We start from the raw sequence: 22,157 nt of genomic DNA, 5'->3' as shown, positions 1-22,157 counted from the left end.
GGGCACAAGAATGGATTTCTTAGGAAATATTCTGATATTTGCAAGGCAGCTACATGGTTAACTCCAAATACCTTCACAAAACACTACTGTGTTAGCATTTTAGCCACCCACAGTCTAAAGTTGGACAGACAGTTTTATTAACTCCTTAACTGCAGCGCAAATTCCGCTGTGGTGCGGGAGTTCTGAAGAGTGGGCGGGGCTGCGTCGGCGAATGGACGTGACCAGCACTAGCCAGGTAGTGCTTGCGACAGCCATTGGCTGACGCGTGCACAGAAGGGGTTAACCTTGTTTCAGACATCTGCAACCTCCAATGACTGACCACCACTTTGGTAGGGAAATGTTTTATAATCCATGCAGAGCATGTGCATCTGCAGCAACACGTGCTACAAACAGAAAATTTTACTTGCCCAGTAAGTATTTGTTTGTAGCGTGTAGAGCTGAAGATCCACCTGCGACCAGCCAACTCCCCGGGAGTCAGTGTTGGCCGCAGATATTCAACACTTATTCCTTTTATACACCATATGCATGGTCAACACACCTAGGAATCTTGCCATCCCAAAGACCCGTTCAGAAGTGCACATCCGCTACCTACGTTTTGCCAACGGTTTCCGTGTATCTTCAGTTTCTTCAATTGTCTTCTATTATATTCTGCCCCTTGCGTTTTCCTATTCAGTAGTCTTTATTTCGGTTTGTTTTTTCTTAGTCTGTTACTTCGTTCATCACTTTTCCTCCCTCTTTCAAATAATGTACGGTCTCATGCATTTCCAAAGGGCTTAAAAGTAGAAGTACCATTAGCCCTTAAAGCACTGGGCAGAGAGCCGCGTGCGTGTCAAGCCTCGCTCTGATCTGAAAGCGTGCCGGGCGTTATACTTCCGGTTCCGGCTTGGAGGTGACCTGTGCTGCCACTGACGGTCATGGCGCTGCGCCTGGGTTGCCTGAGAGCGCTGCGGCTTCTGAGCTCCCGCGGGGTGGGGGTCCGCCCCCCTCTCGCTCCCGCCGCCCCCCGCTGGTACTCCGCGGCCTCGTCCACCACGCACCATCCCCCTGTCCCCAGGGGGGCGCTGGAGCACGAGGACGAAGATGTCAACGTATACGAGAAGGTGAGCGACTGTTTCTGTGACGTCATACATTGCGTGGGGCCAAGTGTGACGTTATCAGATGCAGGTCACGTGACCTGCTAAAGTACACGTGTGACGTATAATCGGTTGTCACATCCTTTTCTGCAGTAGGGTTGCTAGGCAATCTCAAGTCACCAAGGTCGCAGTGCACTTTTATGGATATTTTTCTTCACAACCGAATGTGTTCTTGAAATTGTAGTTCTGGTTTACTTCCTCTAACCATGTTAAACAAATATTTTTGTAAGGAAACCCTGGAAATGGTCACGTGCCAGTGACCTTAATAATTTCAAGTCGTCCAGTAATTTATTCACACAGGTCACATTACAATATAGCCTATTTTGAAATGTCATATTATCTTTTAATTTACACCCATGCAAGGGCTTCACAACCTTCGTATAACAAATACACTTAACTTCAGTTATTTAATACGTGCACTTTTTATGGTCCTTATGTTATCTATAATGGAAGTTCAACAGCCATCAGATGTAATGTAGAATGACAAAATGTCAAATTCTAAGTAACACATGCCCCCCAGTTATGTGTATTATATTGTCCTGACGGCTCACTGCTCTGTGATGTACACCCCTGCAATGATTCTACTCTGCTCCAGTATTCACATCTCCTCTAATATACCTGCATTTAAGAGAGGGCTCATGATTGCTTTTTTCTCTAATTCGCTCACTTCTAGATTTTTTTTGTATCATATACACTGCTTCAGGGCTTACCTCCTCTGTAATATACCCACTTTAAGATGCCATGTCTGTTAAATATACTACTGTAACTAGGGGTCATTTGTTTTTGTTACACATCTGCAGTTGTTTTTTTTTTTTTAAATATACCCTGCGCCACCTGACCTGTGTAATGCTCTGTGCTGTATTTAAGTTAGATTAGAATACTGTTTCTTGTAGTTCCTGTGTTTTTCTTTTACTGAACCGGATGGTTGCCTTTCTCGTTTTTGACATTTAGATACAGTGTATGTTGAGTAATTATCTGAAGTATTGTGCAATTGCGCTATGAGCTGATTGAGGATGTTTCTGTCACGCTGTAGTGTGCATATAATGGTCCATGCCTGAGAGAATTTCACTGCAGACAGTTGAAGTGTCTCAGTGTTGGGACCCTGCTTAAGTGATCATCAGCTCCTGTTCAGGTGTTATGTTAGCGCTTCGACATGTTGAATTCATTCTTATTACTCCTGTACCTGAACAAGAAGAATAAAGTAACTTATGGGAGACTCCTGGGCTGTTGGCCACCATAACATTGACAGTGACGCAAACGTATCAGAGGTGGAAGGAATAAAATCAGAGACAGAACAGTCATGTAAGAAGAAAAGTACACCCTGCCAGTGCCTGACAGGGATGTTGCATCAGCAGTTCAGTAAGATAAGAGGCTGCTGGATTTTTGAATCTGTAATCCGTAAGGAAAGTACGTTGTTTGAAATCCGCATGTTTTTCAATCACAATGAGCTGTTCACGGAAAGAGAGCTGCATGAAGCAACCTGTGGTGGTCTCGTAAAGAGACTACCCAGTATCAGCCAGAAAAAACAATAGTTCTCACATTTACGGGAGTTTAAGCTACACAAACTCGCGTAAATACGAGACCTATAGCATTTAAAATGGTTACGTTTAAAACTGAGCGCGGCGCCACTTCAAGGCACCGTGCTTGTTTTTTAAAAACATTTTATAAACTTTAACACTAAGCGCTGTGTCCTTGAAGCAGGTGCCAGGCTCAATTTTAAAGTAAAAAAACAAAAAACAAGCAGAACGCGGTGTCCCAGGAGTGGACGCCGCGCTGAACATTAATGTTCAATATAAATAAAGTAAGCGCAGTGTCCTTAACGCGGGCGCCGTGCTCATTAAAGTAAAAAAGCCTACAATTTAGAGCACATAGAGCTGCAGCCGCCATCCATCTTCAAAATAGTGCTCACACCCCAGATAAAGCCCACCGTGTAACAAGCCAAGTAAAAGGTCCAGTCCTTATGGACATTACAAATGGAGACAAGAAGGTACTAACAAGCCTCTTAATCAAACAAAAGCCAGCATTTTCGAAGGACAATGACCAATATGGGCGGAGAGTGGACAAGGCTTGCACAGCATACCCTACTACAGCATGCTTCGCAGAGTGAGCAGCGCATGCATGTTGCCACTAGGCTCGACCTAAAAAGACTTGGGTTTTGAGGGTGATAAGTCGCAATTTTTAACAGAGAGTTTCAGCTGGTCCTGGTGAAGATAAGTGGTACTGGAGTGTGCTGATGGCATAAGAACAAAGGGAAGACATACATACTCTTATTTGTTTGGGCATATATGTATTTGAAGAGTTTGACCAGATGCTCTAACTTACACCGTCCCAAAATCCTTTTATTTATTATCCCTTTTAAAATGATTTTAGAATTCCATTTTATGTTTTTTGCATCTAAGCCTTTTTCGCCAATATTCTATTCCTATCATAGTCCCTTTCTTCTTCTTACCACCTCCCTATATCAATCTCCGTGTGTTGTGCACCTCATGACCAGAATCTTGGTTGGGTAATGGGCACTTTGCAGTTCATTAATGCGGTTCTATTGCGAGTCATTGAAATTATCAGTATGCTTAAGTGCTTTGAGTGCACTGCAGGATTGCTAAGTGAACATTTGTACCTAGGGTACACTCAATATTAAATTGTGTCATGGTGCTAATAAAAAGTACATGCAGTGAATACGTCCGAGGCCTTGATGGCAGGATACTAGCTATCAGAAAATGAGGGCTCAACAAAAGTATCTTTACATGCCACGACTTTGTCAGGAGTCTATTGTTGAACTGGTGAGTAGACTGTTATGGTAGAGGTACGTCTGATTTGCCATTCGAAGACAATCAAGAGTCTATGGGAAGCTAATGGAAGGGTGGTTTTCGTTAGTGTCTAGAAATAAGTGCTGCTTTTTTTGTTTTTGGGGGTGGGGGGGCGCTGCTGGAATTTGCACACCTGTACGGAAAAAGGTAGATTCGATTATTTCCTATCTTCTGGGTCTCTAACAGAAGCACCTTGTTTGTTGGGATTACTATTTTTGCAAAAAAAAAGTTGAGAAAGGTTACTAAACTCTCTTCACTGTTCAGATCCTTATCTAAGAACCACATTGACTTCTTGGTTAACGTTTCGGTGCAATCTTCCATTTACCAGTAAGGGCTTTGTGAAATAGTAAGAGAGTATGGCTAGTTATTAAGGCCATTAATTTTAACTAGCAGCTGCATATATTTAGCACACTGTATCGAAGGTGTAAATGGCCTCCGAAGGTAGGTTGATTGATATACATTTACCGGCAACAAGCCTCCAAAAGTGAAGAATATTTGCATATGTGTTTTGGAACCCTTCACCGAGAATATGTGTGCTTTGAGCTCACGATTAGAGTTTGGAGCACTGTTCCTAGTTTAATAAATTGTTCCCTTCCTTCAGCCTTGTGTGAGACTCATACTTCTTCATTCTCATCTTTTTCATGATTTTTTTTAAAGAGCCTGTAACCCAACATGCCATCCAATTTGAAGCAAACTCTATCTATGCCTTTGTACTAATAGTACAGTTTAAAGCCACTTTTACACATTGACTGGCTCATTTGGGTGCCTTCAAACTGAAGTGGAGTAAGTTTATATTGGAAAAGCAGGTTCTGTATTCAAATACTGGCCACTTAGCCAACATCAGTTATTTGATGTCAGAGCCGGTCATAATGCAAAGATTGTATGAGTTATTTCTTTTCAGCCTCAAGTTGTGCACGGGCCGCTGGCGAAGGATCTGATGGTAGTATTTGTCTGGTTATGCAGGAATCAGATTTATGTACATCAAAGGCAGGAGGTTTTGGCTCATTGTGCCCCCTGGTAAGCTTTGTATACCTGATGGACTCTAGCATGTCCCTCAAATTTCAATTGTAACAGATCCAAGCTGTAGCTCCAACTAAGCAATCACTGTAATATTATGGCTGCTTCTCTGCACCCCATCACCTTAACAGCTTACTCTTTTTCAGGCCACTCTCTTCTCTATTTGGTGTTTTTATTTTAATTTTCCCTTGGCCTGAAGCTGCGAGGGCGAGTTCTTCTAAGGCACTGCTCAAGTTCCATGGCTTGCCGCTCCTTAATTCTGCCTTTTGACTGCTTGGGCGACATATTGAGATGGTGGATTACTGGAAGACTTTGATCTCTGCTTCTTGAGTACCTGCAGACTTTCTCTTGTAGCAGACTATAAAGGAAACTATCTTGGCAGGGGTTCTGTTCAGGTGGTAATTTTCATACTTTGAATTTGTTGACCATTCCTTGATGAGTTTGAAGATGCACACTGGTCCCACAAGCGTTCATGACGTGCTCTCTCTTATCTACCTTATGCTTTAAATCAATCTTACAAACTATTGTGCCATTCCCTTTGCAATGTTTTTTGACCATGTGTTAAACATACAGCCTGCCCAATTTCAGACTAACTAATAGTGCACCGCAAATTATCTCTTCCAGCAGGTGTGGTCGGTTTGGTGTTCATATGCCATCCCCAAGAAGTGTCAAAGGCTGTTGCTTTCATTTAATCAGCATTTGGTTCCATTAGTGGTCTATCCTGCGTCGTGGTTTTATAAACTCGTTCAATTGTAGTCTGTAAGGTCACAATTGAAAGCTGAAACCCTGAAGTTGTCAGTGTGTTTTGTCAAGCAGTGGGTGGCCTTTTCTTCTACTGCTCTACTCTCGTCTTCAGGTTCCAAAGACTAGGGCCTTATTTACTTTATTTGTATGTTAATTGTCTTGTATAGTGTGAACTAGAACTACTATCACAGCAAAGTACTCTGCAAGTAAGCAAGTTAATAGAATATTCATACTGGGAATGACCGGACATTTTTGCTCGAAAAAATACACATTCTTTGTGCAAATTACTTTCGAGTCAGTTTTCCTTCATAGCCCAACGTTTCATGTTTCTGGTGTTCATGCAGAGAGGTTTTCTAGGATTCCTCTTGAAGGTCAGCATTCATGAGACTAAAAAAAAAAAAAAAAAGTCAAATTATAGAACAAAATTGTTTATCTGCAATCAGTTTGTGAGAAGATCATCAAGATCTTCCAGTTTGAAAATGTTGTCAAAGTCTAAGAGAAGCTCTCTTTTGAAGGTGGCAAAATCGGTGATCATCCTACTCGAGGAAGAGGGGAAGAAATAATTCCATACTCTAGGTCTGTATGTTGAGAACACTTGATAGAGGGTCTTTACTTTCTTGAAGCTTGGAGTTCCCAGAAGGAGAGACGGTTTTTTCAAAGTGCACGTACTCCACTTGAGATACCCAATTTATTTTCTAGATATCCATGAGAGCTCTCATCTACAGTCTCGTGAACCCTGCAAGCTAGCTCGAATAGAATTCTCAGCTCTAGGAGAAGCCAATTTAGCAAGTATAAAATTTGAGTGATATGGTCTGATCTGTTTCAAAAGTCAGGGAATAGCAGTGTTCAGGTTATTCTTTCAATGGAACCAGGTGAATGTATGGGATTCCACTTACCATGGAAATCCTAGAGAGTACCAGGGCTTGTACCCCCGATTTGAAGTCATGTTTTGGAATGATGGCCCTCGTTCCTCGCATCAGTCTGATTTAGTAGTGCACACTTTCACGTAGGGTGTCAGTGTGGGCCTGCACATTGAGGTTTAAGCATTTCGCACTGCCCACAGCTGTTGACTTACAGTCCAGCAAGTTTGATGCATTTAGCCATGCCTAAACTGTATTGATACTTTATCATGCTGCTGACCGATTGAGGTGGGATATCAAGTCATGTCACCTTTGACTCCGATGTTAAAGGCGTCGTCAAATAATTGTAAAATAGCAGGCTCTGTATTGCAACAAGGTCATAAGCCCGAATGTAATAATCAAGTAGGTGTTTTCTGTTGTTGATGAAGGTGTATATCTTCAAACGCATGGCTAGAAAGTGGAAGATGGCTTAGATCCGTACTTGTCTCTGCTAAATCTGACAGCATGATCTCTTTGAATTAAGACCGCATCTGTGATCTAAGAGAGTGTTATGAAAATCACCTGCTATCGAGAGTTCTGTGTTTTTTGTTTGGTCCTAATAGGACTCACTGAGGAATATAGTTTTTATGTGTTGGTCAGTGACTTTTGTGGAGCCCTTTTCACCTCTTTCTGCACAGTGGAAGATTGATCTCAAGTTCATTCAGTCGGAATCTTCCGTGAATCTCACCCAAGCAGCATAGCCATGTTAGCCAGTCTATTCACATGGCTTACACATGTCACTACCTTTTATGGACACAGCAGTCTGACAGAACCCCTTGCTTGAAAGGCAACTTTTTGTGGCAGTTCTTTGCAAGTCTTCCTGAACTTGAATGCTGGCCTCTCCTCCTTGTATCTCAGCACCCCCTTGCACTGCTAGAGTTGTCCAGAACTGCCCTGTGTGTGCTTGCAGGGCAGTAAGATAACCTTGGACAGTGCCTTGGTAGAGAAAAATGATTAATGCCAAAAGATGTTGTCCCCAGAGAGGTGCAAGCTATACCCATCCTTCGCAGAGTTTCATATTCATAGCAAAGAAGGGTTAGCTATGTACACACCCTTTATTTTTTAGTTTTAAAGTACTAATGTTACTAGTAAACCAGTTGATGAGACCATAGTCCAAATGATTAACCACCACTTGGAGTGTTCGATCAGTATCATACTAAAGGGGTAAAATTTAATGAGGGCCTCAGTAAAATGTTTTTCTATAGTCTTGGCAGACCTGCAAAGGTTATGGTATTGTTAGGTCTTGCCTGCTGACAGCGCATGACAAGTCGCTTCAAGGGGTATTGTTTACAATAAAGGGCTTGGAAGCCCAACCATTGATTACCATTGTTGCTTAATTGTCACTCTTCTTTGCTGCATCCTAATTGGCCAGCACATGCTCGACATCACTTCCTTTTCTTTCTGTACGGCGAGAATCAAGCACAAAATGCTTCCTCTTAATCAGCGTTCGTCCGCTGCTTGCACTGTGATCGAAGTTATATTATTTCTTCCCCTGCCCATCTCTTCACTGTTTAGCTTTTTCCCCCAATGTGTTGCTTTTTCGCCTGCCCCTTCCCTGTATTGCTTTTACACCTGCCCCTTCCCTGTGTTGCTCTTTCCAACTTCCCCTTATTACCTTTTCTCCCCCACCGCCCCTTCCCTGTGTTGCTCTTCTCCCCCACAGCCCCTTCCCTGAGTATCTTTTCTCCTCCACCGCCCCTTCCCTGTGTTGCTGTTTTTTCCTCCACCCATCCCTTCCCTGTGTTGCTTTTACCCTCACCGCCCCTTCCCTGTGTTGGTTTTACCCGACCACTGCTTCCCTGTGTTGCCTTTTTCCCCCGCCCGCCCCTTCCCTGTTGCTTATTCCCCACCCCTTCCCTGTGTTGCTTATTCCCCGCCCCTTCCCTGTGTTGCTTATTCCCCGCCCCTTCCCTGTGTTGCTTATTCCCCCACCCGCCCGCCCCTTCCCTGTGTTGCTTATTCCCCCACCCGCCCCTTCCCTGTGTTGCCTATTCCCCCACCCGCCCGCCCCTTCCCTGTGTTGCCTATTCCCCCAACTTCCCCTTATTGCCTTTTCCCCCACCTGCCCGCCCCTTCCCTGTGTTGCCTTTTCCCCCACCTGCCCGCCCCTTCCCTGTGTTGCCTTTTCCCCCACCTGCCCGCCCCTTCCCTGTGTTGCTTTTTCCCCCACCTGCCCGCCCCTTCCCTGTGTTGCTAATTCTCCCACCTGCCCGCCCCTTCCCTGTGTTGCTTATTCCCCCACCCGCCCGCCCCTTCCTTGTGTTGCTTATTCCCCCACCCGCCCGCCCCTTCCTTGTGTTGCTTATTCCCCCACCCGCCCGCCCCTTCCTTGTGTTGCTTATTCCCCCGCCCGCCCCTTCCTTGTGTTGCTTATTCCCCCACCCGCCCGCCCCTTTCTTGTGTTGCTTATTCCCCCACCCGCCCGCCCCTTTCTTGTGTTGCTTATTCCCCCACCCGCCCGCCCCTTCCCTGTGTTGCTTATTCCCCCACCCGCCCGCCCCTTCCCTGTGTTGCTTATCCCCCCACCCGCCCGCCCCTTCCCTGTGTTGCTTATCCCCCCACCCGCCCGCCCCTTCCCTGTGTTGCTTATCCCCCCCACCCGCCCGCCCCTTCCCTGTGTTGCTTACTCCCCCCCCACCCGCCCGCCCCTTCCCTGTGTTGCTTACTCCCCCACCTGCCCCTTCCCTGTGTTGCTTAGTCACCCACCCTTCCCTGTGTTGCTTATTCCACCACCTGCCCGTCCCTTCCCTGTGTTGCTTATTCCCCCCCATCTGCCCGCCCCATCCCTGTGTTCCATACTCACCCGCCCCTTCCCTGTGTTGCTTATTCCCCCACCCGCCCGCCCCTTCCCTGTGTTACTTATTCCCCCACCCGCCCGTTCCCTGTGTTGCTTACTCACCCACCCTACCGTGTGTTGCTTATTCCACCACCTGCCCGTCCCTTCCCTGTGTTGCTTATTCCACCACCTGCCCGTCCCTTCCCTGTATTGCTTATTCCCCACCTGCCTGCCCCTTTTTCCTGTGTTACATAGGAACAGGGATTGAGGCGCACGGGGACGATGCTTTCATTCAGTGTGCACACTTAGACTAGAGTCCTGATTGTACACACCGAGAACACTGTTACCACCACACGTACCAGTAATACAGCGTCACTCATCTTCTGGGCTCTTCCCTGATTTCGTCCTATCTTATTGCAATGTCTAAGGTTCTTGCACGTGTAGACTAACAGTGACAATTGCTGCCCTTTCTCGCAGTTTACTAAAAGAGCTGAATTAACAGGCAAACCCTGTCTGCTTCTGATATTTGTGGAACTAGACGGCCATCTACTGGCTAAAACCAGAACACTCTGAACATTTGTTTTCGTACAGGTACTGAAAGTAAATTAATGGTACAGCACTGACCAATTGAATGCTTTCTTAGCGAATGACTCTAAATACAATTAATACAATTGATGACCGAGCTAAGCACCTCTTCGAGTATTAATTTATCATCTTAATGTATATTCTGAGGGTACAATATCCCACTATATGAGTGACAACCGATGACTCCCTCTCTCATATGGTTATGACTTATGAGTGAGCGTGTGTGCTACACAGCTGGTTATTGGTGCTCGTGTCCACAGCTGGTTGTTGGTGCTCGTGCTCACAGCTGGTTGTTGACCTCTGGAGTGTTCTTCGAGGCTAGCACCTGAGCAGAGCTATGCTAGCTGTATCGAAAGCTGCACTTGATGGCCTGTCCGCCTTGCCTCCAGAGAGCACGATGCACCTGGGTGCCCCTGCAATAACCCTCCATCAGCCATATGTTTATGAGACAATTCACATCCGATGTGTGGAACCGCTGCACTGGGGCACTGCAGCAGAACACACATACTCGGGGCCGGCGCCAGACAGGGGACCTGTGGGCAACTGACCAGCAACCGAAATGGTGCCCTCTGCCCCCTTCCCGTGGTCTAGCGTGGCCAGCTGTCGCTCACGTGTCAGGTTTGTCCTGCAGCAGTTATTCCTACCCCCACCCCGTCTCACCAGCCTAAATCACCTAAAAAGATGAGAAACCCTTTCTCTTTCAGCCCTTTACTCCGTGACAAATTAGAAATTATCCTTAGTGGGAATTGGCTGCAGCCATTCCTCACTGGGGCTGAATTGTTAAAACAATATAGGGATAGCAATAAGGGCGACAATATGTCCAAACATACTGAGAGTTGGCTGTTCGACATGGGCCTGAAATTGTCGATGAAGTTGGAGTACTTTGAATATCCCCGAGATCACGGGTGATGTATTGGCTCTTCCATTTTATCATGAGGGGGCAGGTCTAAGCAGCTCATATTCTGCTGTAAAAGCAGGCTGGGGTGTTCAGTAACCCAGTAAACTTCTGCCCTTTCCCTCGACCATTTACAACGGCAATGGTATTTTTCATTAACCAACTTTATTGAGCAGAACACACGGGAAACAATTGACGCCCCTTTCAACAGTGCAGTGTTTGAGACTCATTGTATAAACAATATTGTCATTTGCATATTTCGAGTTATAGACAATTTCTAATTTGTCCCGAATTAATTTAACAAATTTAGTTTATGCACAATCAGGTGCTAAACTAATGTTTTGTGCAAATATGTTGAAAACATTTAATTAAGTATAATGCATTGGCTAATCAGTCAAAATGACTGTTTTTTTTTAAGACCAGCATATGTCGGTTTTCACTGTCTAATAATCACGTGGTGTAAATTTCATTTAAATGAGAATGGAACAACGGTCCCTTTACTCGTGACCAAGGAGCCAGGAGTTCTGAAACTCGTAGTGTTGTTGCTGCAGTAAATCACACTTTTAAGCAAATGAGCCACGGAGTGTTGCTGAATATCCTGCTGAACACATTGTTGGATATATATATATATATATATATATATATATCCGAATTGGTCCCACTCCGTGCTCCGTGAAGAACAGGAGAAAGGCCACTCAGGGGGTAACTTTGGAAGATATTTATTCAGTTACAGCTGCGCATAATGCATTTCGGCTCCATTGCCTTCTTCAGATGCTGCTGCCTGAGCAAAGAGTAACTCCACCCTCACCTTTCAATAGTTCAGAAACACTGCCATAGGCGGAAATCCGCTGACCCAAGGTCACATGGTGTAACTCGGCTGCTGTTCTCTCACAACTACAGCTCCCAGAGTGCTGTTCAACTGGGTAAGTGTTGTAGGCAGTTCATTAATAAAACAATCCTCATATTTGTTTGGAGGCTTTGAATTCTGGAAAGGTGCAGAGTACAGTGAGGAGTTTTTGCGTCAGATGAAGGGTCATCTTCCTCCGGTCCCCTTCGACGTTGCAACCTCGGGTGTGTGTGCGCCTGCTGAAACTCGAGGCAGTGACATAGTGACTCCGTCTCCTTGCTGGTTGCAAGCTGCTTCACGCAGTCATTTCAGAATGCTGGCGTGCACCTCGGGGTGAGCTGGAAATGATTCAATCCCTTGAACACGTGTGGTCGCTGCAAGCAGCGAAAGTCAGTAAAATTTCCAGCCTCTTGTAGCAACGGGACCTCTCACGAGCCTCTGACTGGCCCGTACAATATCCGAATTGGTCCCACTCCGTGAAGAACAGGAGAAAGGCCACTCAGGGGGTAACTTTGGAAGATATTTATTCAGTTACAGCTGCGCATAATGCATTTCGGCTCCATTGCCTTCTTCAGATGCTGCTGCCTGAGCAAAGAGTAACTCCACCCTCACCTTTCAATAGTTCAGAAACACTGCCATAGGCGGAAATCCGCTGACCCAAGGTCACATGGTGTAACTCGGCTGCTGTTCTCTCACAACTACAGCTCCCAGAGTGCTGTTCAACTGGGTAAGTGTTGTAGGCAGTTCATTAATAAAACAATCCTCATATTTGTTTGGAGCCTTTGAATTCTGGAAAGGTGCAGAGTACAATGAGGAGTTTTTGCGTCAGATGAAGGGTCATCTTCCTCCGGTCCCCTTCGACGTTGCAACCTCGGGTGTGTGTGCGCCTGCTGAAACTCGAGGCATATATATAGTGGCTAGATAATCTCTACCAGACCAGGTGTACCGAAGGTAAGTAACTTGATCTTTACATAAATACTATTGATTTCTGAAAAAATGTGTAATTTTGCACAATGTGAATCTGGCATTTAGCGTTATATTTTTGTTCAAGTTGCGATGATAAAATCAATAGAGCAGAAAGCACTAGTGCTGCGAATAATAAACGTTCACATTCTGTTCATGCTCCTTCTATAAGATTTTTTTTTTTTTCCGAACCGTCTTGAAATTCTGAAACTTGGCATAAGAGAATTTGGGGAATTTCACATAGCAAATGTAAAGTGAAATGCCAGCAGTTACACTGGCATAGCAAACATTTTGCCCAGGCCTAGTACTGCTACAGTAATGAAGAGGTAAAGCAGCTTTGTTACATGAAATGTGCCTCCTGCCCAGTGTTTTCCAGGTCTTCCTCCTATATTTCGTATTGTCAACCAGGTATGCAACATGTTAATGAGGACAGTATCCTCTCCCTATCAGCTGTCCTCACTCTGAGTTAATCTGATGGTACCAGTCTTGTCCTGGGAGTCACCTGTGCTTCTCTTCCACTTTGGAACGATGAGCATCGGCCAGAAACAGACAGCTTTCCAGCATGTTTGTGGGAGGATAGTTCATATTTCCCCCTAGTCTTCCTCAGTGTGAGTGAGGTGCTGCGACTGAGCCCAGCCTGTTCCGGAAGTCATCGGTTTACCTCTACACCTTTGAATGCTGTGAAGTGTCACGTCCATGCTTTTAGATGTTCTGTAGCCTTGGTCTTCCCCTTTATCGACAGGCAGTCGAGGAACGTGCCAAGACCGCGAAATAATGCTAGGAGATCCCTGCCCTAGACAAACATTACCCCACACCATCAGCATTCTAGACTAGTTTAATTGAGCAGCATCTCTGGGTTCTACAGGTTGAAGACTTCCCCACCTACCTTTGAGGTATCATTCTGAACTCGGTTTTTAAGAATGAGAGCTGAATAAAGAGCCATTTCTATCTGTTCATACTTGTGTTTGTGCCTGCTGGCAGCTTTTGCTATGCGTTGGGCACTGCAGTGTTGTTTACCTGTGGCAATCTGGTATTAGTTTCCAGACGTCCAGAAGTTGCTGCCATGTGTCTATGTATCTGGGCTAGGCTCATTCTCAAATGATTGTCTTGTCCTGCATGGTTTGCAGTTTACTCCTTGCAAACTATCTGGCTGGTATGTTACATCGGTCATTCCAAAACGACACTTCTTTTTTTTATGCTAGGTCAGCCTTTAATAGTTGCTGCACATGTGAAGATCAGGGTTGATAACATTGCATAATATGGTTATGCAGTCAAACTTACCAGTTCTGTGTGTTCATTGCCACCCCCTGATCCATCAGACTTTGAGAATGTATAGGGTCATTTTTGGGAGGTGCAATCTGATATTTTCTTATCTTGGGCCATGCCCTTGGAGTACATACAAATGAGAGACTTTGTTGAGGTGGTTTGGCTGTCACGTGCAAGTCCAGAAGTAGATCCTGCGTGGGGTTAGCCCCTTTGAAGCCCATTTAGTTTATTCATTATTTTTGTAGTGTTCTCTAGACATGGAGAACATTTTCAAAATGCCCCTCAGATTGGGGTTCCTCATCCTGGCAGGGAACCAGTGAAAGGTGATATTGAGGACTCCATGTGCCACAATAGGCTCCCTTTGGTGAGCTGCTGTAAAATTAGGTGCATGTTGCACATTCAGAACAGCGCTCCTCTTCAATCAAGATGTGAACAGCATATCGGTCACCTGCTTTTTTTTTAACATGCTGGCAATTATCATATTTCTCTAGCTGCAACAAAGCTTCACCGCGTTCTGGTGTTTCCCATAGAGTTCTCACCGGTCAGGTTTATTCAATCAATCAATGAGGGTTTTATATAGTGCGCTACTCACCCATGAGGGTCTCAAGGCGCTGAGTTTATTACGAAGTAGTTCATACTTCCCAGTACTCTTTCATTCCCTTACAGTCCTTTTTATCTTCTTGGAAAACCTGATGATCAGCATGCTAGGTTATAACTGGTCTTGCAGAGGCTATGCATTTGGAAGAGACACTTGGTGTCCCAGGTGCGCTATGCCCATAGGGCTCAAACAGATATAAAGAAGTTCCTCCTATTGCGAACCCTTCATAACAGGAAAGTTAAACAAAATGAGTTAAAGTTTGCAAAAGAGCTCAGTAAGTAAGTTACACTTGTCCTCATTGTATTGCGTTGGCTTGATGGTCTGGGTTTGAATCCCAGCATTGCCAGCTCCCCTCGCCGGCTTCTGTAAATGGCATGCCATTAAACATGGAAAAACCCTTTGACACTGCAACCATTTTTCCTTTGATTTACAGTGCCGGCGCACAATGGGAATTTGGGGGTTAGGGGAGAGCAATATGTGGTATACAAGGGAAATCGGCAGCAAGGGAGGGGGAGGGAAAGGAAAGGGGCGAGGGACGTGAGCATCATTCTAAGGAAAATATTAAATAGCACGGGAAAGGTTGGCCAACACAATGGAAAAGCTGAGAGAGCAACACACCTAGCCCTGAACTGTCAAAAAGCTACGTCGAAATTGTTTGCACTCACCTTCTCGGGCTTTGGCAGAATAGTTCCAGCGTGGGTCACAACAACAATGGCAGTCTAGGCAGGGGCTACGGGCAGGTAGGTGCGGGCCCCCTCGACCAATGCCCCACTGCTGCCAGCTCCCACCCGCTCAAGACTGTACAAATCCTACCACCACCGTTTTTGGAGCCGGAATAGCTTATAGGTCGGGTCCAAACGGGGTGAGGTCACTGGATCCTCATGCAGTATTGGGCGCAGCTTATCTCAGCTCGATATGTTGTTGTCCTACCAACGTTCCATTGTAGCTGAGCTCATGGTTGGTGCCTCACTTCTTTTTCTTGAACGCAATGTGTATGCGTGGCAGCCATCTTCCGAATGGTTTTGAATTTGCTATTGTACTATATATTGGGGTGGGCGCCGGTATACTCTACTATGTGGTGAAATGAAGGTTTTTGCCAAACTCTGTGTCTCAAGCAGAGCGCGTAGTGACAAAACTCTGCCCGCGAAGTTAGTTTACCGCCCACCCATAGTCCCTTTCAGTGTGCTGGAGTTCTATCCTAATGTGTGGGTTAATAGGGTTTGTAGGTTGCTATGACAACCGACCCGGCCCTCTAGATAGGTAATCTATGCCCTTTTCTGATGGCTACTAAGGGATCCGCTCACAACCTCGCCGCTAGAGTCTCCATTTGCTGTGCAACACTTTGCATGGTGCAGTTTTTGACAGAACTAAGTGCTTCCTTCCTCTCAAGTATTCAGTTCATTAGAGCTGTGCCGGACACCCCTACTGTATTAACCTTTCTCCCTTTCCACATGGTTTACAGAAAGGTGCATGCTTCTACTTGGTATCTGTGAGATATTGGTTGTTGGTTGGCTGATATGTCGACCATGGTCAAGAAGCAACCACAAACATTGTCAGGGTGGGGCACAAGCCAACCCTAAATTAACCCGTGCAAAACTCTCTGGTGACTTGTGAAGTATTTGTGTAACACCTCGAACAGTAATACAGTAAAAACACCACACAAAAAAAACCCCACACCACGTTAGAAAAATAGTTATTATTTAAAAAAATTAAGCAAAACCGAAACGACTAAAGTCCAATAATTAGAACTGGAGATGTGCAATTTTAAAGGGTTTTTCTGTAAATAGTGCATAAAAGCACAAACTGCCAACTGTGGTTTTCTGGCTTCGCTGGTCCGGACAAAGTCACAAGTTCAGGCTGACCTCGATAGAGCGCGGCTGGCTACAGGGACCCAGTTAATGTTAATGTTAGTTAAACTTATACAGCGCACGATTACCCTCAGGTGTCTTAGCGCTTCCGGTGCAACATACTATGCTAGGTGCTACTATTGCTGAAAAAGCCAGGTCTTCAGCTGTTTCCTGAATTCCAGAAGGGAAGGAATTTTCCTGAGAGGCAAAGGAAGAACATTCCATTCTCTAATAGTGTTAAATGTAAGACTTCTCCCCCCCCCCCAGTTCATATTCTTTATCTTGATTGCCCACATTAGATATGCATTGGGGAGCGACCGCTGACCCTGTCACCAGGTAGGTCGACCCCGTCCGCGCCTGGACCGCGCCCAGCCCCAGGACCCCTGGCCCCAGACGTCGCCAGACCACACGACAGTACTATGACGCTGCCAACCTCCATGCACTCAACACCGGCCGAAACCCCGCCTGCTACCGAGCCACCCCGAAGCGCTCCCATGGACCCTTCACCTGCCAAACCGGCAAATTCACCTGCCTCCGGACCTGCACCGCACCCGAGAAGCCGAGCACCAACAACCACCTCAAGTGCATCCTGCTCAACACCCGCTCCGTCCACAGACACGCCATCGAACTCTGGAACCTGCTCGACACAACGTCACCTGACATCGCCTTCCTCACAGAAACCTGGATGAACGCCTCCTCAGCGCCTGACATCGCCATAGCCATCCCGGATGGATACAAGATCACCCGGAAGGACCGCGTCAACCAGACTGGAGGAGGCATCGCCATCGTACACAAGAACACCAGACACCTTGACTGCCGCCGAACACCTCCATTTCCAGATACACACCGACCCCAAGACCACCCTCAGAGGCACCCTCATCTACCGACCCCCGGGACCACGCTCCCAATTCTGCGAAGACATTACCGACTTCATCAGCCCGCACGCCCTCCACTCCGCCGACTACATCCTCCTAGGGGACATTAACTTCCACCTGGAGAACAACAAGGACCGCAACATGGCCACCCTGCTGGATAACCTCGCTAACCTTGGACTCAAGCAACTGGTGAACACCCCCACCCATTACGCCTGCCACACGCTTGATCCAGTCACTCCTCCAGCAAACAAATCTCCTTCAGCCACTCCACCGGACTACATTGGACTGACCACAGCTGCATCCACTTCAGCTTCAGAAAAACCATGACCCACCACCACCCGCAGCAGGGTCCTCGCAGGAGCTGGAACAAGATCACCGCCGAGCAGCTCACCACCTCCCTCCGCCAGAACCCTCCCGCCAGCACAACGGACCACAACGAAGCAGCCAGCAACTTCACACAGTGGCTCATCAACTGCGCAGACGACCTTGCACCACTGAAGGACCCCCCCCCAGCAGACCCGGCAGTAAGAAAGCCCCCTGGTTCACCGACTAACTCAAGACCTCAAAGAAGAACTGCCGCACCCTCGGGAAAGCCTGGCGCCACGACCAGACCACGGACAACATGACGGCCCTCAAGCACGCCACCCGCAAACACCACCAGCTGATCCGCACCACCAAGAAGTCAGCATTCAAAGAACGACTGGACAACAGCGCCCACAACAGCAAGGTACTCTTCAGCATCGTCAAAGAGTTCTCCAACCCCAGCGCCGGAAACAACGACCTCACGCCCTCGCAAGACCTCTGCGACTCACTCGCCTCGTTCTTCCACCGCAAGATCGCCCATATACACAACCGCTTTGGCGCACCAACCACGCACCCAACCACCGAACCAACGCCCACCACCCTCTGCACCTGGACCCCGATCAGCACCGAAGACACCACCCGCACGATGAACACCACCCACTCCGGATCACCCACCGACCACTGCATCCACCACGTATTCAACAAGGCCGACTCCATCATCGCACCCCAACTCCGGGACATCATCAACACCTCCTTCAACACCGCCACCTTCCCGGAGACCTGGAAGCACGCAGAGCTCAGCGCCCTCCAGAAGAAACCAACAGTAGACCCCACCGACCTCAAGAACTACCGCCCCATCTCGCTCGTCCCTTTTCCTGCCAAAGTCATCGAAAAAACCGTCAACAGACAGCTTGCCGCCTTCCTCGAGACGAACGGATCCCTCGACCCTTCGCAGTCCGGCTTCCGAGCCAACCACAGCACCGAGACCGCCCTCATCGCAGCCATTGACGACTTCAGATCCCTGCTCGACAACTGGGAAACAGCGGCCCTCATCCTCCTGGACCTCTCTGCTATGTTCGACACTGTCTGCCACTGCACCCTAGTACAGCGCCTCAGCAACATCGGAATCCGAGAGAAGGCACTGGAGTGGATCATCTCGTTCCTCGCCGGGAGAACCGAGAGAGTCCGCCTCCCCCCGTTCAGATCCGAGGCCACCGAAGTCATCTGCGGCGTACCACAAGGGTCATCACTCAGCCCAACCCTCCTAAACGTCTACATAAGCCCTCTCGCAGCCATCGCACCCAAACATAACCTCAACATCATCTCCTACGCTGACGACACCCAGCTAATCCTCTCCCTTACCAACGACCCCGCCACCACCAGAACCAGCCTACACGAAGGGATGAAAGACGTCGCCGAATGGATGAAGAACAGCCGCCTGAAACTGAACTCAGACGAGACGGAAGTCCTCATACTGGGATCATCGCCATCCGCCTGGGACAACTCCTGGTGGCCCCCTGCCCTGGGCACCACCCCCCAAACCAACGGACCATGCACGCAACCTGGGCTTCATCCTGGACGCCTCCCTCTCGATGACCAGACAAGTCAACGCCGTCTCGTCATCATGCTTCAACCCCCTGCGCATGCTCCGTAAGATATTCCGTTGGATCCCCACCGAAACCAGGAAGACTGTCACCCAGGCACTCATCACCAGACGCCTGGTCTACGGAAACACCCTCTACGCCGGAACCACAGCCAAACTTCAGAAAAGACTCCAGCGCATCCAGAACGCCTCCGCACGACTCGTCCTGGACATCCCCCGACACAGCCAAATCTCCGGCCATCTGAGAGACCCGCACTGGCTCCCCGTCAACAAGAGGATCACGATCAGGCTCTTCACCCACGCACACAAGGCACTCCACGACCTGGGCCCCATGTACCTCAACAACCGCCTGACATTCTACGCACCAACCCGCCAGCTACGATCGACCAGCCTCGCCCTCTTCGCCGTACCAGGCATCCGCAAAGCCACCGCCGGGGGAAGATCCTTCTCCTACCTGGCAGCCAAGACATGGAACTCCCTCCCGATTCACCTCCGGCTGACCCAGGATCATCTCTCCTTCAGGAAACTCCTCAAGACCTGGCTCTTCGAGCACTGACGGACCACTCCCCCCCCCTCCCCCCCCCCCCCCCCCCAAGCGCCTTGAGACCCCTCCGTGGAGTAGCGTGCTATACAAATGCCCAAGATTGATTGATTGATTGGCTGAACGTAGAGGTCTGTTTGGTGAATACCAATTGAACAGCTCCTTTAGAAATTTCGGACCTTCTTTGTGTAGCGCCTTGAAGGCCAGGCAGAGAGTCTTAAACTTTATCCGCTGACATACTGGCAGCCAGTGAAGTTCTCGCAGTGCTGATCTTACCGACTGATATTTTGAAATATCCAAAATCAGTCTCGCAGCAGCATTTTGCACTGCCTGTAGCTTCCTCAGAAGGCTGGCCTGCACCTTGATGTACAGTCCATTACAAAAGTCGATTTTAGACAAAACTAAAGAAGTTACTACTGATTTTCTGCATGTTTTCGGAATAAAAGGTAAAATTTTCCTAATCATCTTGATCATAAAGAACAAAGAGGAAACCACCTTAAAGACTTGAGCTTTGAAACTGAGCTTTCTATCTATTATGACCCCTAGGTTTTTGGCTTTTTTGACCGGAGTAGGGGGAGGGCCAAGGTTGTCTGGCCACCAAGCTGGTGACCAAGGCGGAAAAATATTGCCGAACATAATCACTTCTGTTTTGCTTGAATTCAGTTTCAAGCAATGCGTGCTCATCCAGTGACTTAAGGAGAGCATACAGTCCTGAAGCTTGGAGGCGTGATTAATGTCCTTATCCACTGTCGAGATCACCAGCTGGGTATCGTCAGCATAGGATGTTGGGATCAAATTGAAACTTATTAGTGGTGCCAATTCCGCTACATAGATATTAAAAAGCGTAGGGCTCAACGACTAGCCCTGTGGAACACCACATGGAAGGGAAAAAGGTGCCGACTTAAACTTTCCCAGCTGGACTGATTGAGTGTCCTCTGCTAGAAATGGTGACAGCAACACAGGGCTTTACCTCCTATCCCAGCTTCTTGTAGACGACAAATCAGAAGACTATGATCTACCGTATCAAATGCAGCGGATAGGTCAAGCAGCACCAAGGCTGCTGACCCACCGCTGTCTAATGTTGAACGGATTTCCTCTGTGGTCTTAATGAGAGCCCATTCTGGGCTATGATTAGCTCTAAAACAGTTAGGCCCACTGAACAACGTACCTTTAAATCCTGGTGCGCAGTCTGTGTGGCGTTGCTGTGCAAGACTTTAGGTCATACAGGATCAGTCCAGAAGAAGCTGTGCAGCAAAGTTTTGAGGGGCTTTGCGTCGGTTCTGGGGAACTGTTCGGCGTAGCTTGGCTGGCCCTTCCGTCGCTTAGCATTGGTTCCAGTGAGCTGACAGCGATTCTGCAAGGCTTTGCGGGGCTTGGTGTAGATTCTGATAAGGCTGACAGCTGTGGTGATGCTTCGCTGCGCTTCATTTCTAATTAAGACCACAATTTGGATGTGACAGAGCACCGTCAGGCCCACTTCAAAAGGTCCAGAACTGGGATGGCACCACTTGTAGGGTAGCACACACATATGGCTGAGTCCAGGTGCTGGGTCCAAGGTTGTTGAAAGTCTATTATGTCCTTGATCCTTCTGATCAGGCCAGCCAACTAGCCCTAGCCCTTTGAGTCACTCTGTTGTCCTGGGTTCAGATTACAGTTCCAGTCCTTCTCACCCATACAAGAGGGAAGCAGGTCAGCACAGCAGTGCTTCAGAGATGTAGTCTAGCAGAGTGGCAGTCCTTTCAGCAACACAGCAGTCCTTCCTGGCAGAGTATGCACAGGTCCAGAAGTAAAGAGGTGGTGCCTGAAGAATGGTATATTTATAGATGGTGCCCTTCTCTGGAAAGTGGAAGAAGCTTCTAAAATGTCTTTTGAAGTCCCCATGCATCCTGGCTTCACACTACAGGGGGTATGCAGCCTTTTGTGAGGAGGCAGGACAAAGTCTATTTAAATGTGAGTAGGTCCTCCCATCCTGCCAGTGATGGCCCATCCATGCACACTTAAGCTCTCTATTGTGTGTGACTGGCAGTTGTGCTTTTTGTATTCCTCCTAGACAATTATGCCCAGTCAGGTGGCCAAGAGACAGTCTGCAGGTATCAAATGGCTAAGCAAGGAAAATTCCAACTTTCTAAAAGTGGCATTTTCAAAATTGTAATTTAACATCCGACTTCACCATAAGTTAGGATTTTTCATTACAATTCCAAAGACACCAAACATGAACAGATTACCTGCACCCCTTTTAGAAATTACACCTATGACACATAATAAGGCAACCCCAATGTTATCCTATTGGAGGGGTAGACTTTGCAGTAGTGAAACTTGAATTTAACAGTTTTTTTGTTATCACCCGGCCATGTGAAATTTAAACGTACATGTCCAACCATTTAAAGGCACTGTACCCTGCCCTCTGAGCTGTCCAGAGCCTACCTTAGGGGTGATATAAAGGTAATCACAAGCATTT

General features: G+C 47.3%; 1 protein-coding gene across 1 annotated transcript in view; it reads left to right on the top strand.

Annotated features, from left to right (window-relative positions):
• Positions 1–869: 869 nt before the first annotated feature.
• The window catches only part of NDUFB11 (NADH:ubiquinone oxidoreductase subunit B11), a 262,036-nt gene continuing 240,748 nt past the window's right edge, over positions 870–22,157 (top strand). The window contains exon 1 of the mRNA XM_086940361.1: positions 870–1,100. Within this exon, the coding sequence (XP_086796487.1) occupies positions 915–1,100 (186 nt within the window). The 5' untranslated portion in view covers positions 870–914. The remainder of the gene's footprint in view (positions 1,101–22,157) is intronic.

This window comes from Lissotriton vulgaris, chromosome 10 (genome assembly GCF_964263255.1).
Source record: "Lissotriton vulgaris chromosome 10, aLisVul1.2, whole genome shotgun sequence".
Taxonomy (NCBI): domain Eukaryota; kingdom Metazoa; phylum Chordata; class Amphibia; order Caudata; family Salamandridae; genus Lissotriton; species Lissotriton vulgaris.
This window is presented reverse-complemented; position numbering and strand designations above follow the sequence as displayed.